The sequence below is a fragment of the Erinaceus europaeus genome, chromosome 9 (genome assembly GCF_950295315.1).
Source record: "Erinaceus europaeus chromosome 9, mEriEur2.1, whole genome shotgun sequence".
Classification (NCBI taxonomy): Eukaryota; Metazoa; Chordata; class Mammalia; order Eulipotyphla; family Erinaceidae; genus Erinaceus; species Erinaceus europaeus.
The window spans coordinates 40,270,482-40,288,583 of NC_080170.1; the positions used below are offsets into that span (position 1 = coordinate 40,270,482).

An 18,102-nucleotide genomic window follows, 5' to 3' on the forward strand; every position below is an offset into this window, starting at 1 on the left:
TCTGAACAAAGAAAAGAAAGGGAAAACATAACATGAAAATTGGTCTGGGGATGGCATATTGCACCAAAACAAAGGACTCAGGAATGAAAGGGACAGGATGCAAACATATTGGGATTCGGATATGTCTCCTAGACAACAGTCAAGGGAAGATGAGAGGCTATGCCTATGTGTTAAAGACTTTAAAGCATTAACCCTACAATTAAAATAATAATAATAAAAAAACAATAACAATGGCTGCTTGGTGGCATACCTGGTTGAGTGCATATGTTATGATATGCAAGGACCCAAGTTTGACTCCCTGGTCCCCATCTGCAGGGGGAAAGTTTTGTGAGTGAAGCACTGCTGCAGTGTCTCTCTGTTTCTCTCCCTCTCTATCTCCCCCTGCCATCTCAATTTCTAGCTATTCTCTATCAACTAAACAAAAAATATAATAATAAAGATGAAGCAAAGGAGATGAGTTCATGATTAAAATTAATAGTAATTAAATAATTAAAAGAGAAAAAATATTCTAGGAGCAATTCTCCTTCACAAGAGCTGGAAGTGTTGGTGACACTGTGACACAGCAGCCATCCAAACAGAAACCCAGAAACTGTATTATTAGAAAAGTCACCCCTCTTGTCATTGTCATCCCCCCACCCCCGCCCCCCACCCTGCCCCATCATGATATCCAAACTCCCAAGCCTGCTACTAGAATGTGGTTTACAATCAAAGGAGTGGGAGGTATATCAACACCTCAACAAAAGGAGGACTAGGTAGTGAGAAGGGAAACTGAGGGATGATTTGGTGGACAATTATGACTAGGATCTAAGAATCTAGAACTGATATGAAATGTGATGAGAAGGGAAGGGGTGTTGTATTGACCCTTTAGATTCATTATCTCCAAAAGAATAACTCTGAGTAGGTGAGCTAATCATCCTGTGACTGGAATAAAAACCCAGTCAGAATAGAGGGGCCTGTCAACTGGGGCTCCTCAGAGTTCTTTTGTCACTAGCCTGCCCAGCTCCCTAGTTCCCAGGTGCCCATGTTCATCTTTGCTTGGGCTCTTCCTGGTTCTGTGTTAAGTACACCCCTGGTGTGGTGGCTTGTGTACTCTGTTAGGAACTCTGCCCCCACCCACACAGTCACCCCTTTTGCCAGCAGAAACCTCAACCTCTGCCCACTTCCCCATTTGAGAAACTCTATAACCTCTCACACCCACCTGCCTCTTTGAAGACCTTTCGTTTCCCTGCGGACTCTTCTTCAACTTCTTCTCTCCTTTTTCTGGCTTCCAAAAACTGTCTCTGCCTTGTTGGGGGTTTCCCCTCTCTGCATTTTCTACAGAAGTGAGGGGGCCAGAGAACCCCCCTGGGAGCTCAGGTAAGTGTCTAGATTTACTATCTTCTATCAGTGATCGTGATTCCATGATGACAATCCTCCCCAACAGCATGACTTAAATCTAGTCAGTATGGTGAGTTAAGTGTTAGTGACTAAGTTAGGTGCTAGCTTTTCAGCCTGTGAATCACTGTAGAGTCACATGTGTGTCATCAGGGACCAGTATTTACTACGTCTTTCCAAGTCTGACAGTAACTGCTACTGCCCCATACATAGAAGGCGAAATAGTGAGTTGCATTGTCTCCTGGTATTCCCATAGTAAGATAATATGAGGGAACAGACCAATTGTACTGAACTCTCACACCAAACCTAGAGAAACTTAGTGAAGGTGAAGAACAGCACCTAAATAAATAAATGTGGCCACATAAATGTGACACATAAATGTGACCAAAGGAAGCACATAAATGTGACCAAAAGGGGGAAGGTGTGCCAGGAAAGTAAAGCTGGCAAAAACCATCACTTAAACTCAAAACACAAAAACTCAGCCCTCTCTGAGTTGGTCCCCCAACATGGCAAACATAAAGTGGATAATATTGACCACTGACGCAAGCTTAGAAGGAGTGTAAGGGCTGAAGAGACAGCATAGTAATTAGTAATTATGCAAAAGATTTTCATGCCTGAGACTCCAAGGCCCCAGGTTTAATTCCTATCATCCTATAAACCAGAGCTGAGTAGTGTTCATCTTAAAAATCATCTTGGGGCTGGGTGATGGTACACCAGGTTGAGTGCACATGTTACAGTGCTCAGAGACCTGGGTTCAAGTCCCTTGGTTCCTACCTGCAGGGGGAAAGCTTTGCAAATGGTGAATTAGGGCTGCAGGACTCTCTATCTCTCCCTTTTTATCCCCCTATCCTCTCAATTTCTGGCTGTCTCTTTCCAATGAATAAAGATAACTTAAAAAATTAAATCACTTAACATAATTCCTTCTAGCTCTGTCCAAGATGGGTCAGAGAAGGTGGGTTCATTGTTCTTGATAGCTGCATAGTATTTCATTGCGTATATATACCACTTCATTACTCGGGTGAGACCTTTCCTTTTATAGTACACTCTAATTTCATCTCAGGTGGTTCACTTTCTAACAAAGTCCCATAATCTAGATATACACCAGTTTCTGTGAGAGAGAGCTTATGTACACACGTATCCATAAACTACTGCAAAATATATACCTGAAAGCAGAAGTACACTAGAGTTTGCAGTGAGTACCTCCCTAACACTTCCTCTCCACTATTCCAAGCTTGGGATCCATGATTGCTCAACAAATTGTTTGGCTTCATATGTTAACTCTCTTTTCAATCACCAGGTTCCAGATGCCACCAGGATGCTGGCTAGGCTTCCCTGGATTGAAGACCCCACCAATGTGTCCTGGAGCTCAGCTTCCCCAGAGACACACCTTACTAGGGAAAGAGAGAGGCAGACTGGGAGTATGGACCGACCAGTCAACGCCCATGTTCAGCGGGGAAGCAATTGCAGAAGCCAGACCTTCTACCTTCTGCAACCCTCAACGACCCTGGGTCCATGCTCCCAGAGGGCTAGAGAATGGGAAAGCTATCATGGGAGGGGGTGGGTTATGGGGACTGGGTGGTGGGAATTGTGTGGAGTTGTACCCCTCTTACCTTATATTTTTGTTCACTAATCCTTTCTTAAATAAAAAATTTAAAAAAAAATTAAATCACCTTTTTAAAAAGTGGGGAGTAGGAGGTGGCACACCTGGTTGAGAGCATATGTCACCGTGTGCCTGGGTTCAAGCCCCTGGTCCCCACCTGCAGGGGAGAATCTTCACGCGCAATGAAGCAGGGTTCGTCCCTCTCTCTCTCTCTCTCTCTCTCTCTTTCTCTCTCTTCTTTCCCTCTCTCTTCTTCCTCTCTCTCTCTTCCTCTCTCTCTTTCTCTCTCCCTCTCTAGTTCTCTCCCCCTTCCATATTGGTTTCTCCAGTCTGTCTCTATCCAATAAATAAATAAAATAAAGTTTGTTTTATGGGTGGGGGGGAATGATTGCTGTTGAGAGCATTGTATTCATCCAGCAGACACTGAACTCCTGCAGTAACCTTGGTGGCAATGGATTGTGAAAATTTGTCAGGGCAGACATTCTCTATCTGTAAGTCACACTCTGAGAAGAAAGACTCCGTTGTTCCAATCCCTCCTGTTAAGCTTTTACAAGGAAATTAGATATTCCAACTCTAGATGTGTCTCCCCTTTGAAATGTGACTGTTTGCTCAGTATATTTATTATTTTTTTCACATCCCTTTGTATTTTTAACTGACAGTAAGAGGTTTTGACAAAAAAAAAATCAAGCTGTAGAATGATAATTTCCCCCATTTATTATTAAGTTCTTTTGCATGGTTTCAATTTGCATGATTATTATTATTATTTTGCTGCCAAGATATTTTCAAGCAAGGTGACAATGTCACATCTTCTAATTATGTTTGTTTATGTTCAGCTTTGTATCTTGTCTGTAAATGATTTCAGAATTATTTTCCAGTCACTCCCTGTACTGGCAAAATTCTTTAATATAAACTTTAAAAAATGGAATTACATAAGCCTAATAATTAATTTTATCTGTTTCACTTGGGTTATATCTGTGAGTTATATCTGAGACTGTATCATTAAAATTAAAAGTAAATGTTTTATATTATTACATGTACAATAACCTTAAGTGCTTAAATTTGTGTTTCATCCTCAAAATATATGTTAGATGTTAAGGCTACCAGAATAGCTCATATGGATAATGTGCTGCATTGCTGTGTTTGTGACCCAGGTTCATGCCTGTTCCCTCTTTACCAAAGTTAAAAAAAAAAAAAAACCTCATTTATCTCTCTTCTCCCCCCACCTCCCCTTTCTCCTTTCTGATGGCCTGTCTCTCTTTCTCTGTCTGAAGAAGTCACTCCAGAGAATTAAACCCCAGAGATGATGATTAAAAAAGAAAAAAATAGGTTCATGATTAGTCAACAATTTGTTCTTCTTTTTATTTTAACTCTTTTTCAACAACCTGGTCCCAGATGATACCATGACGCCAACCTGACTTCCCTTGTCAGACAACCTCACCAATGTGTCCTATAGCCCCACTTCCCCAGAGCCCTGCCCCACCAGGGAAAAATAGAGAGAGAGAGAGAGGCTGGGAGTGTGGATCAACCTGCCAATGCACATATTCAATGGAGAAGCAATTACAGAAGCCATACCTTCCACCTTCTGCAACCCATAATGACCCTGGGTCCATACTTCCAAAGGGATAAAGAATAGGAAAGCTTTCAAGGGAGGGGATGGGATATGGAGTTCTGGTGGTGGGAACTGTATGGAATTGTACCTCTCTTATTCTATGATCTTGACAATATTTCCATTTTATAAATAAAAAAAAAACTTCAAAAAATAAATAGTGTTATTTATAGTGAATGCCTAATTCGTAAAGTCTGTCATAATACTGGAAGAGTTTGCTGTGGTATTTAATAAGTGATGAAAATACCAAAACATTTCCTTGGCTGGTATTCTAAATACTTGACTTTGTTTAGCTAAAGCCAGAATCACCCATATTATGTATTCATTGACAACATGTCAGTATTTTCATATAGTCATGGTCCCACAGCCTTCGTGGTTCTATCATTTAATTACATTTCATTTCCAAACACTTGTCAAATATTTTTAAAGAGTTCTCACTTCTTGCTAGCACATGACAACTTTAATGGTGTCTCTTACTCATTCTCATTCACAAGATGAAATGATGATTTTTCAGTATAGATTAAGTAACAAAAATAATATTGACAATTCATAGGAGGTTTTGAAAAAAGCAATCAGACCTAAGTTTTTGTTTTTGTTGTTGTTGTTTATCATTTGAAATAATTAGTCTGAAGTAAATGTTTAAAAACATTCTATATTTTCTTAAAGTTTTACTGTGGCTTAATGAGCATTTGAAAATGAACAAAACCAAAAAGTTCACTGCATTATCACAAAGAGATCGCATCTCTGTGCTGCAACTCAGGTCAAGCACTAACAACACTAGCACCTTAGAAGACTCCTGATGCCATTCCCAAAAGTGGCACTGACTTGCTCCTCAGTAGAACCACTATCTCAACTTCTAACACCATAGTAAGTTTTTCTTTTCTTGGTAATAGATTATGATCTCCATAAAGAATACCTTTCCTCAGGGCCTCACCTGGTTGACTGCACAAGGACCCAGGTTCAAGCCCCCATCCCCCACCTGCAGGGGGAAAGCTTCATCAGTGGTAAAGCAGTGCTGCAGGTGTCTCTCTGTTTCTCTCTTCCCCTCTCAACTTCTCTGTTTTATCAGATAAAATAAGTTTTAAAAAGATTTATTTTTTAAAAAGAGAAAGAATGCCCTTCCATTTTTCTTTGTATGGTGATATACAACTCAGATTTTTCTTGTTAAAAAACGTGCAAGTTTACCTTCTTTTTTTTTTTCTCTTTTTATTTATTTATTTATTTATTTTACATGCATAACATTCCCCAGATTCCCATTGAACAATACAACCCCCACTATGTCATTCATCATCTTTCATGGACCTGTATTCTCCCCACCCACCCACCCACCCCAGAGTCTTTTACTTTGGTGTAATACTCCAATTCCATTTCAGGTTCGACTTGTGTTTTCTTTTCTAATCTTGTTTTTCAACTTCGGCCTGAGAGTGAGATCATCCCGTATTCATCCTTCTGTTTCTGACTTATTTCACTCAACATGATTTTTTCAAGGTCCATCCAAGATCGGCTGAAAACGGTGAAGTCACCATTTTTTACAGCTGAGTAGTATTCCATTGTGTATATAGACCACAACTTGCTCAGCCACTCATCTGTTGTTGGACACCTGGGTTGCTTCCAGGTTTTGGCTATTACAAATTGTGCTGCCAAGAACATATGTGTACACAGATCTTTTTGGATGGATGTGTTGGGTTCCTTAGGATATATCCCCAGGAGGGGAATTGCAGGGTCATATGGTAGGTCCATTTCTAGGCTTCTGAGAGTTCTCCAGACTGTTCTCCAGAGAGGTTGGGCCAATTGACATTCCCACCAGCATTGCAGGAGGGTTCCTTTGACCCCACACCCTCTCCAGCATTTGCTGCTGTTACCTTTTCTGATGTATGACATTCTCACAGGAGTGAAGTGATAACCTTCTGTTTTAATAATGTGTCCACTGAGTACAGAGTTCTAGCTAATGAGTTTTTTGTTTGTTATAGCATGCTAAAAAGGATATTGCATTAATCTCTGGCTCTCACTTCTTCATTTTTTGAGGCGGCATTTGTTAGTCTAATTATGTATTGCTCTTTAAACTAAGGAGGTGGCTGAAGATAATATGAGAGCTAAGCTCTGTTCTCTATATAGGTTGGTTGGTTGATTGACTGATTGATTGCAGAAATGGCTGGTGGAACAAGAGGACTGAAAAGATATGAGAGAGTTCTCAGGTGTCTTACACTATCAGGTTTACCAGCAGACAAGCAAAATGCAATATAGACACAAAATCACTTTTTGGGTTTTTGTGTTTTGTAGGAAGATGTCTCTATGCCACAGTCAGTAATTGCTTAACTCTCAGTGCCACCCAGTGGTGAAACTTCAGACCTTCACATCATAGGGAGTCAAGTTATGCTGCTCAGTTTTTCTTTGTTCTTCAAGAGGGCCCCACTGTCTGATATAGACTGTGTCACCTGCAGCAACAGCTGTCTGTTGGGACCGTTGTCTTAACCCACACTTTAAGAACAGAAGGCAAACTCACTTTGGTATCTTGCAAGTAGATTACATTCATGCGGGGAGCTCTTGGTTGTTTGCTTTTAAGAGTTAATTGAACATGGGCTTACAACGGTATACAACTTTAGTACTATTGTTTTATTCAGGTAAATGTGCAACACACACACACACACACACACACACACACACACACACACACACACACACACACACCATTGCACCTAAAAGTTCTCTCTGGAACACCCCGTGTCTTCCCTCCTAGCTCCCTCCCATAAACATCATAGATCTCACAGAGCCTGAGTCAGCTTAGTTATTATTTGTTTTGAAAGTAATGTCTTTTAGTTTATATTCCACACGTGAGTGAAACCATCTGGTAGTTTGTCTTTCACCTCCTGGCTTATTTCACTTAGAACATTCACTTCCAGTTCTATATATTTGGTCCCAAATGGCTTTCTATCTTTTTTAAAGGCTGTGTTGTATTCCACTGAGTATATATCCCACATTTGTCTTTATCAAGTCATTTGTTGATGGGCACTTAGACTGATTCCACATTTTGGCTATAGTGAATATGCTGCAATGAAAACAGGTGAATAATGCTGCAATGAAAATGGGTGTGTGTCTACCCTTTTAAAGTCTTGCTGGTTTTCTGGGTGTTTTTTTTTTTTTTTTTTTTTGCCACTGGGATTATAGCTAAAGCTTAGTACCTGCACTATGCTCTTGGCTTCCTCCTCTGCTTCCTTTCTTTTCTGATAGAGACAGAAAGAATGGAGGGGAGCGAGAGAGACAGAGACTTGAAGCACTGCTCTACCACTTGTGAAAAGTCTTCCTATAGGTAGGTAGGAGCCAGGAACTTGAACTCAGATCCTTGTGCATGGTAATGTGTACACTTTACTGTGGACACCACCGCCCAGCCCCAAAGCACTTTTGTGTATTTTGCATAAATTCTTAGGAATATAGGATCACGAGATACTTTAATTTTGTAAGGGATTCTCCTCTCCATACTACTTTCCTCAGTGGTTTTCCCAGTTTGCATCCCCCCAGAAGTGTACCAGAGCTCCTTTCGCCTCACATCCTTAGAAACGCTTATTTCCAGTCTTTTTGATGCAAGTGATTCTCATAGGTATAAGAGGGTAACAGATCAGATTTTATTTCTTTTACTTTTTTTATTGGAATTAATGTTTTATATTCGACAGTAAATACAATAGTTTGTACACGCATAACATTTCTCAGTTTTCCACATAGGTCCCCCACTAGGTCCTTTGTCATCCTTTTTGGACCTGTACTTTCCCCCCCTCACCCACCCACCCCAGAGTCTTTTACTTTGGTGCAATACGCCAACTCCAGTTCAGGTTCTACTTATGTTTTCTCTTCTAATCTTGTTTTTCAACTTCTGCCTGAGAGTAAGATCATCTCATATTCATTCTTCTGTTTCTGACTTATTTCACTTAACATGATTTCTTCAAGTTCCATCCAATATGGGCAGAAAACTGTGAAATCACCATTTTTAATAGCTGAGTAGTATTCCATTGTGTATATATACCACAACTTAATCAGCCACTCCAGATCAGATTTAATTAGCCAACAAACAAAACACATTCATAAATAAAGTCATTTAATTAAATTTTGTAGGAATAACAGCTACTGAAAAAAATCAGATGTCTCAACCACATAATAATGTTATTAATGGCAAAACAAAAAAAAAAGGAGGAGGAGGAAAAAGTACTACAAAGGTGGTATAAGTTGAATGCCAAGGATATAAATATTAAAATGGCATGGCCTTTAGTCTCACAAGGCTTAAAATTATATGGGGAAGAGTTCAATATAGTTTCAACAACGGGTAGATAATTAATACTGAAGGGATTTCTACTGAGGCAAAGACCAGTTCCCTTGTAAATTACAGAAGACTCCTTGGAGGAAGTGACATATGTAATAGGTCTATCTATATTTGAATAAGTGGAAGTGAGTAGTACTTTATTCCATATGATGTTTGAGTTTCATTGTCCCAGGACACAGGCCAGAACAAAAAATCCTGTAAAACTGCGTTTAGTTGATATTTCAGCAGAAATCAAGCACAAGAGGGTCTTCAAGGCACTTGCTGAAAGGTAGCCACCTAGTCTGTTGAGAAATGTAATTTTCCACTGAGGACTAGGGTCTCATTCCAAAGGGAAAGAAGAACTAGGCTGAAGCCCACAGCATTTCCTGAAAGAACAGAGATCAAAGTCAATTTGCAGAAGGTCAAAGTGAGAATGGAAGAGAAAGAGGGTAGAACAAGGAAGGAGCTAAGAGTCCCAAACAGATTCAACTCAGACCTGAAGACACCAAGACACATCATAGTTACAATGGAAAAAAGTAAAGATAAAGAATGGATCCTGAAGGCTGGAAAAAAAAAAAAACCTGAATGCCACATACAGGGGAAGACTATCAGTAGACTTCTCCACTCAAACTTTTAAATCCAAAAGAGAATGGCAAGATATCTATAGAGCTCAGTGAAAAGGGGTTTCAACCAAGGATAGTGTGTCCTGCTAGACTGTCATTCAGACTAGACTGAGGGATAAAAACCTTCTCAGATAAACAACAAATAGGGAATGGGAAAGAGCATGGAAGGAAAGAGAAACTCACCAGTATTTTCTAGACCAGAACAGGAGTCCCACTTTCAGAAGCACCAGGGGCACCATCACTGCCAAAATGGTCAGGTCCTTTGAGTGGTTCTGTTCTGTTTGGGTAAACAGAGGGACAGTTTTTCATTTTTAAGATATTTTGTCTATCTTCCTTTGCACACTAGCCTCTGTCCCTCTTTTTATTACCCCCTTCTCCTCCCCATACTTTTTAGGTAGAGACAGAGAGACATAGACAGAGACCATAACACCGAAGCTTGCTTCAATGTGGTGGAAGCCAGACTTGAACCTAGATTATGCACCAGTCAAAGCAGTACAAGTGTGTTATTTCACTGATGCCAGTATCTACCTCTTTGTTAAAGATATATAAGAGAGAATGTTTATATATATGAGACATACTTCAGTGCATCACATCACTCTGGTACATATGATGCCAGGGATTAAACCCAGGATCTCAGGACCTCATATATGAAAATCCTCTGCTACACTTTGGTGCCAACCCATTTCTTTCCCCTTTCTTCCTGTATTTTCTTTCATCATACCCTTTCAGAGATAAAGCCTCCAGCCACTCTTAGCATCCTCCTACATCTGAAGGTTCCTCTTCTTAAATCCTTCTTCTATCTCTTAGATGATTGTTTTCATTCATGGTTATTTATTTTTCCCTTCTGAGACTAGAGCCACTGGAGTCCCCACTGCTGCCTCTGGCTCACCTGCCCCTTGAAGACCACCCTTACCATACCAGTCCAGGCCACAGTTCTTCCTCACCCCAGTACAGGAGGAGGTCTTGGCCTCCTAGGCTGCTGTGCCTCACCCGGCAAGCCAGGCCCACAGCCTCCCCGGCCGCCACTTCCAAGGTGACCCGCAGATACCATGTGTGGTCCACATGGGGCAGGACATCACTTCGCTGCATGCTGGGCTGCTCCTGCTTGCCTCGTGTCCACACAGCCCACACAGGCTTTGGGTGGAAACCAGAGATGTGACACACCAGGAGTAACCGGCCAGGCCCCGGAGTGCGGCCACTAGACAGCCAGGCTTTGGGCTTGACTGCAGAGGAAAGGAAGATGAGGAGTTCAGAGGACAGGATGTCCTTATTTCAGTCTAGATAAACATAAGGGAGCTGGGCAGTAGTGCAGCAAGTTAAGCCTATGTGGCGCAAAGCATAAGGACTGGCTAAAGGATCCCAGTTCCAGCCCGCAGCTCCCCACCTGCAGGGGAGTCACTTCGCAAGCGGTGAAGCAGATCTGCAGGTGTCTATCTTTCTCTCCCCCTCTCTGTCTTCCCCTCCTCTCTCCATTTCTCTCTGTCCTATCCAACAACAACAACATCGATAACAACAACAATAATTACAACAATAAAACAAGGGCAATAAAAAGGAGTAAATAGATAAATATTTTTTTAAAAAATCTAGACAAACACATCTGCCTGTTCCATTTATGACTCTATCACTCACTAGTCCTGCTAGTTTTCTGTCTAAAAGGGATGATGGGAAGGTGTGATTTTAGAATAGAAAATTCTCAGAGGCCAGATGTGACATTGACCTTGTCGTTGCAGATCTGCTTTTCCTGCATCAAGAAGACTTAAGAGTAAGCGGGGGCAGATGTCAGGAAGGATCCCATCTGTTATTTCCTGGCTGATTTTTGATTTTTCAAGTAGTTCCCAGACCTGCTGAGCCCTACTTCCACCCTTTGGAGATGGCACCCATGAGTTGTTCTGGTAGCTCAGGAGGTCTGATCCATCATAAGCAATCCGAATGAAGTTTACTAAGTCTTCTCCAAAGTGCCACTCACAACCTGCAGCAATCTGTATCTCAAAGGGGTCTGTGGATAAAAGAAAAGAAGTATTAAAAGAAGATTAAGGAAGTAGATAGCATAATGGTTATGCAAAAAGACTCTCCTGCCTAAGGCATCAGAAAGGAAAAAAAAAAAAGATTAAATCTAGTACTGGGGGGTGATGTACCTGATAGAGCATGTGCATTATCATGTTCAAGATCCCAGGGTCAATTCTTTGTCCCCACTTGCAAGAAGGACACATCATAAATGGTGAAGTGGGAAGTGGTGCTGCAGGTGTCTCCTTATCTTTCCCTCTTTATTTCCCTCATATGCTCTCAATTTTTCTCAGTCTCTTGTTGAAGAGGAGTAGGAGAAAGAGTGGAAGGAAGGAAGGAAGGAAGAAAGGAAGGAAGGAAGGAAGGAAGGAAGGAGAAAGGAAGGAAGGAACAAATAAAGGAAAGAAAAAAGAAGGAAGGAAGGAAAAAGGAAGGAAGGAAGGAAGGGAGATTAAATAAAATAAAGAGGGACCAGATGGTGGCACCTCTGGTTGAAATCATGTTACAATGGGCAAGGACCCAGGTTTGAGCTCCAGTTTCCATCTGCAGGGAGAAAGCTTTACTAGTGGTGAAGCAGTGTTGCAGATGTCTCTCTGTCTCTCTCCCTCTTTATCACCCCCTTCCCTCTCAATTTATGGCTGTCTCTATTCAATAAATAAATAAAATAATAGTTAAAAAATAAATTAAAACAAGTAGAATCAAAAGACTATGGAGCAAAATGGAGAAGTTTAGAGAAGTTGATAAAATGGAACAAAGTTTGGCTTGATCAGAACTCAAAGAAAAGGGAATTGGTGGTAGGTGGCAAAGGGGAAGGGAAGATTTTTTCAAAGAAGATGATCTAAAAAAAATAGAAAAGAGAATTAGGAAGGATTTAATGTGAAAAAGCCGAGTTTATAATAACCAAAGTTGAAAGAAATGCAGTAAGTTATAATGAATGTACAGAGTGCTGAAGAGAATTAATGGGGGGGGGGGTCATATTGAAGGGGTCAGTCAAAGTAGGAGGAATCCTAGGGCATCTGACTGGAAGTTATTGGGAGGAGCAGAAGACTTGAAGGTGCTGAAAAACAAGGATCTGGCTTATACCAAAGTAGATAATTGCAGATCAATGACAGGGAAAATTATGATTAAGAACCAAGTGAAGGCTATACTTTAGAGTAATAAGAAATACACACACACACACACACACACACACACACACACGCACACACATTTTCCTCTGAATGAAACAAACTCACATTCAAGCTGCCATTCCTTGACTTTGCTGTGTAATACTAGAGGAAATACAGAGGAGAACACACTGAAATAGCTTCTCAGTTCTTCCCATTCCTTGTTGGTGAGGTTGCCTTTGGACCAAGGGAGCAGGAAAGTGAAATTTTTTGAGCTTCTGTCCCAGCCATATACCTCAAATCCATCCAACCAGCCTGAGCTCAGATGTTGTACCTTGGAATGGTTGTAAAAGGAAAAGGTCTTGATAATAAGGAGGCAGTTCGACTCATTCAAGGCTGTGGAAAAGAACAGTAAAACAAGAAGTAAAGGGGCACTGGTCACTAGACAAAGTACAGAAAGAAGGGTGCCAGAGAAATGAACTCAGAGATCTGGAGGAAGGGGAAGCCATAGGTATCTAAGCACACATTTGCTTGCCTCAAGCCTCAGTTGTACATACGCAGCCTTCAAAAGCCTTCAAAATAGGCCTAGGTGGACATTCTCTCTCCAAGTCTGTGTTGGGAGAACCACCTGAGAGACACACACACACACCCTCATGTACTCACCTGGGTAATTTCCAGAATTCCCACCATCTTCATTGTTACCACCTGGGAGGAGAACCAGTAACAATGGAAGTTGCAGAAACAGCATTTCCTTTGCAGGTGTCATGCCTTTCTCTCAGAAAGTCTATCTTTGATCTCTGTTCCAAACAAGCCTCCTCCACAATAACTCTCCTCTGACTTCCTCTTCTGACCAACAGATTGCCCTTCAGACGCTGTTTGCAACAAATAAAATCTGTTCCTTTTCCACACCCTGCACTACCTACTCATTCTCTCATTTCCCCTCCTAACTGCTTCCCCACATCTCACCAGCTCCCATCCCATAATTCACCTCCCCCTCAAGCCCTTGTTTGAAGACAAGTCTCATGTGGCATTGAGAAATCACTTTCTCTTTGAGGACACTCATTTTTCTCATTCACACAATAAGAACACATAATGAAGGGGCCGGGCAGTAGCATAGCGGGTTAAGCGCACATGGCACAAAGTGCAAGGACCAGTGTAAGGATCCTGCTTTGAGCCTCTGGCTCCCCACCTGTAGGGGGGTCACCTCACAAGAGGTGAAGAAGGTCTGCAGGTGTCTATTTCTCTTTCCTTCTCTGTCTTCCCCTCCTTTCTCCATTTCTCTCTGCCCCATTCAACAATAATGACAACAATAACAACAATGATACACAACAAGGGCAGAGAGAGAGAGAGAGAATGACTTCTTACTGACTGCTTTTCCAAAATCCCTGATCTTGTGTCTGTTCTGGAATGGGGAAGGTAGGCATCAGCTGGTTGTACAAACAGCAACAACAAACAAGAAGAAAACACCATGACAGGTTGAGAAATGGAGCTTAAGAGAAAGTAAAAAAAAAAAAAAAAAAGTTTTCATTTTTAGAACCTCTACAAGCATTTTTGCCTGTCTTTCAAGTATTTTGACCAGCCACTCCAAAGTAAAATGGCCACCAGAGTCCAGTCCTTAGAGTGTAGAGCAGAGGGAGTAGGGAGAAGGTAGTTTGGGTTTGGAGAGTATAGGTGAAAAACTTTCTCTCCTTTTCCTAGAAAATTGTTACCACTGCTGTAGTAGTAAAGTTGACATGATTTTGTGTTGTTGTTTGTTTGAATTATTATTTGTTTATTTTCACCAGAGTCCTGCTCAGCTCTGGCTTATGGTGGTATAGGGGATTGAACCTGGAACCTTTGGTGCCTCAGACATAAGAATCTCTTGTTATAATTATGATGTCATTTCCCCTGCCCCTAAAGTGACATGTTGATCAGAGAAAGAAAATAATCAGTGTTGAAGGATTCAGAGGACCTAGTGGGGGTTGTATTGTTATATGGAAAACTGGGGAATGTTATGCATGTACAAACCAATGTACTTACTGTTGAATGTAAAACATTCATTCCACAATTTAAAAAAAGAAGAAAAAAATATTAAAAATAAAAAAAGAAAAGAATAAGTGTTGTAGCCAAAATTATAGAAATTTGTAGGTGCTAATTATGTACTAATAATATTTGATAGGTGATGACTAAAGCATAAGTTATAATTATATAAACTAGTGTGTACAGAGACATTGTAGATATTTCTAGGACTTCAAAATGCTCAAGAGGAGGCAAAAATTGGGACCCTATGAAAGGTTCCAAGTTTGAACCGGTTCTCTATCATTAATAAAGAAAATGAGTTAGAGAAATAGCTCCCGAATGGCTGATGGTGGCACACTGGGTTAAACACAAAGAGTACAAAAAGCAAGGACCCATGAAGGGATCCTGGTTCAAGTCTCCGACTCCTCACCTGCAGAGTGCTCACTTCACAAGCAGTGAATCAGGTCTGGGAGTGCCTATTTTTCTCTCTCCCACTCTATTTCCTCCTCCTCTTTCAGTTGCTCTCTATTCTATCCAGTAAAATGGAAAAAATGGCCACCAGGAGCAGCAGATTCATAGTGCAGGCACTAAGCCCCAGTGATAACCCTGGAGGAAAAAATAAACATACACAAACAGAGAGAGGGAGAGAGAAAGAGAAATAGCTCCATTGGATAGCATGCTACTTACAATTTGTGACCCAGGTTCAAGCCTATGGTCTCTTTTAACCTTCTCCCTCCATTGAGATAAAAATAAATAAATACATTTTTATAAAATAAAATAAGAGCAGAAGGATGGAGTAGCTAAGAAATAAAAAGATATAATACTCAGAAAACAAGAGACCACTGATAATTGTTTGCTGTCTAGACACTGGAAATACCAGCAGAAAATTGGAGTGTGCATGTGATTCCTGGTTAGAGCTCCACTGGGCTATACTTCAGTATCCTTTCTTGCATTATCAGACTTCTTTGGGTTCTCTCTTCCTGATTCCTAGGAGTTCAGACCATAAACATGCTTGTACTTTTCCTAGCAGCTCCCAGTTGGTGTTACCTCCTGCCCCTTTATCCCATCCCAGCTCTCAAATTTCTTTCTCCTGTGTAAAGATGGCCTCAGAACCCAGTGGGGACACCTCCACTCCCATCCCCACCACACCTGGATTTCCCTTCTCCCCAAATAGAAAACTCAGCTTCTCTGTCAGATAAATCCATAGTCTCTACCACCAATGCCTTTAACTGAGCTCTTCACTTTCTTGCCCACTCTGTTTCAAAGGTTTTTTGTTTGTTTGTTTGTTTGTTTGTTTTAGTATTAAATGGAGGAAGGAGGCTCTCTTCAATAAATGGTGCTGGGAAAACTGGGTTGAAATGTGCAGAAGAATGAAACTGAACCAATTTATCTCACTAGGAATAAAAGTCAACTCCAAATGGATCAAAGACATGGATGTTAGACCAGAAACTATCAAATACTTAAAGGAAAACATTGTGGAACACTTTCCCACCTAAACCTCAAGGACACCTTTGATGATATAAACTCAATTCCAAGGAAGACTAAAACAAATCAATGGGACTACATCAAATTGAAAATCTTCTGCATAGCCAAAGAATCCATCACCCAAACAAGGAGGCCCCTCACAGAATGGGAGAAGATCTTCACATGCAATATATCAGACAAGAGACTAATAACCAAAATACAAAGAGCTCAGTAAACTTAGCAACAAAAAAGCAAATGACCCCATCCAAAAATGGGAGGAGGATATGAACAGAACATTCACTACAGAAGAAATCCAAAAGGTTAACAAACACATGAAAAATTGCTCCAGGTTGCTGATCATCAGAGAAATGCAAATAAAGACAACACTGAGATACCACCTCACCCTTGTGAGAATGGCATACATCAAAAAGGACAGCAGCAACAAATTCTGGAGAGGCTGTGGGGACAGAGGAACCCTTCTGCACTACTAGTGGGAATGTAAATTGGTCCAATCTCTGTGAAGAGCAGTATGGAGAACTCTTACAAGGAATACTCTTGCATTGACCTTCCGTATGATTACTATTCCTCTCCTACGGACATACCCCATAGACTCCATAACACCCAACCAAAAAGCTATGTGTACACCTATGTTCATAACAGCACAATTCATAATAGCTAAAACCTGGAATCAACCCAGGTGCCCAACAACAGATGAATGGCTGAGAAAGCTGTGGTATATATACACAATGGAACATTACACAGCTGTTAAGAACAATGAACCCACCTTCTCTGACCCATTTTTGGATGGAGCTAGAAGGAAGTATGTTAAGTGAGCTAAGTCAGAAAGCTTCAAGGTTTTCTGTTTGTTTCTTTCCTTTGTGGATCTCAGCAGTTCTTGGAAAATCTGGATGGTGTTATCTCACCAATAAAGGAAAAACCACTCCTTTTACCCTTCCTTTTCCTCTTCTCTTTTCTTCTCTAAGATTTTATTTATGTATTTATTATTTATTTATTTATTTATTCGTGAAGAAGATAGGAGAGAAGAAATATAAAGCAGACATAACTCTGGTACATGTGCTGCTGAGAATTGAACTCAGGACCTCATGCTTGAGAGTCTAATGTTTTAACCATTGCACCACCTCCTGAACCACAACTCCCCCCCCCCTTCCCTCTCCTTCTCCTTTTCACTCTTACTCTTCCTCTTCAGATCCAGGACCTGTGTAGTCATGATTTTACTTCTCCAGGGTCCACTTTTTAATTCACATAGAGAGTTAGGGAGACACTCATAACACCAGATCTTCCCTTGGTCCTATTGAACTTCCTGTGTGGTGCCAGGCCTAGAACATCTCTTGTATCAAGAGGAGGAGTTTGACTAAATGGCAAGAGGAACTCCTGAACAGGACACCTGATCAAATACAATTAATCAGAGAAACCAAGAACACTTAATGGGAATAAGAGCTTAAAAATCAAGGTGACAAAGGGGATGTTCCCCTTGCTTTGAACCCAAGTTCTAACTCCCATTGTCTGAGTTATGGCCTATTTCTGTAGAAGGAACTCATTTCAAAGTGACTCAAAGGGAAACAAATACTTCCCTAATCTGTTTTAGCAACATGACACACAGGGAAGGGTTTTATGAGGAATTTTAAATTGTAGGCTCTGGTGTTATTTTTCCTTTAGTGTTCTTTAACTGAATTTCACAAGGACATTGTCTGATTTTCTCAAAGATGCTGGTGGCAGAACTTATCATCTCATCAGCTCCCTCTTTTTTTAATCAAAGAAGGTCACGTTTAATGAGTTGTGTTCTGTAGCGTTCACACCAATTTTAGTTGCAATGTTTTGTATATATATATAAATAATTTATTGGGAGCAGTGACATCAGAGCAAAAAAAAAGTTTTTTTTTCTTTTAGACTCAATAGCTCAAGTGATAGAACACCAGACTTAATCTCCTGAAGTTCCTGGTTTAATTGCTGGTGTGGCATGTACCAAAGTGTTGCTATTTATTTCTGTTCCTTTCTCTCTGTCTCTGTCTCATGTAAAA

The 18,102-nt window shown here is 40.7% G+C and overlaps 1 protein-coding gene across 2 annotated transcripts; it reads right to left on the bottom strand.

The window, feature by feature from the left end:
- Positions 1-8,306: 8,306 nt before the first annotated feature.
- LOC103120978 (T-cell surface glycoprotein CD1a-like) lies at positions 8,307-13,508 on the bottom strand. 2 transcript variants are annotated; one of them, XM_016191845.2, is made up of 6 exons: positions 13,265-13,507; positions 12,731-12,997; positions 11,209-11,487; positions 10,436-10,714; positions 9,675-9,768; positions 8,307-9,254 (listed from the first exon to the last, which is right to left on the bottom strand). In XM_016191845.2, the coding sequence occupies exons 1-6, from the start codon at positions 13,365-13,367 to the stop codon at positions 9,209-9,211; spliced, it is 1,068 nt and encodes a 355-aa protein (XP_016047331.1). In that variant the 5' UTR covers positions 13,368-13,507; the 3' UTR covers positions 8,307-9,208. The 2 variants fall into 2 exon arrangements, with proteins under 2 accessions (XP_016047331.1, XP_060053705.1); XM_060197722.1 differs by lacking the exon at positions 12,731-12,997 and having other exon boundaries at positions 13,265-13,508.
- Between the last annotated feature and the right edge of the window lie 4,594 nt (positions 13,509-18,102).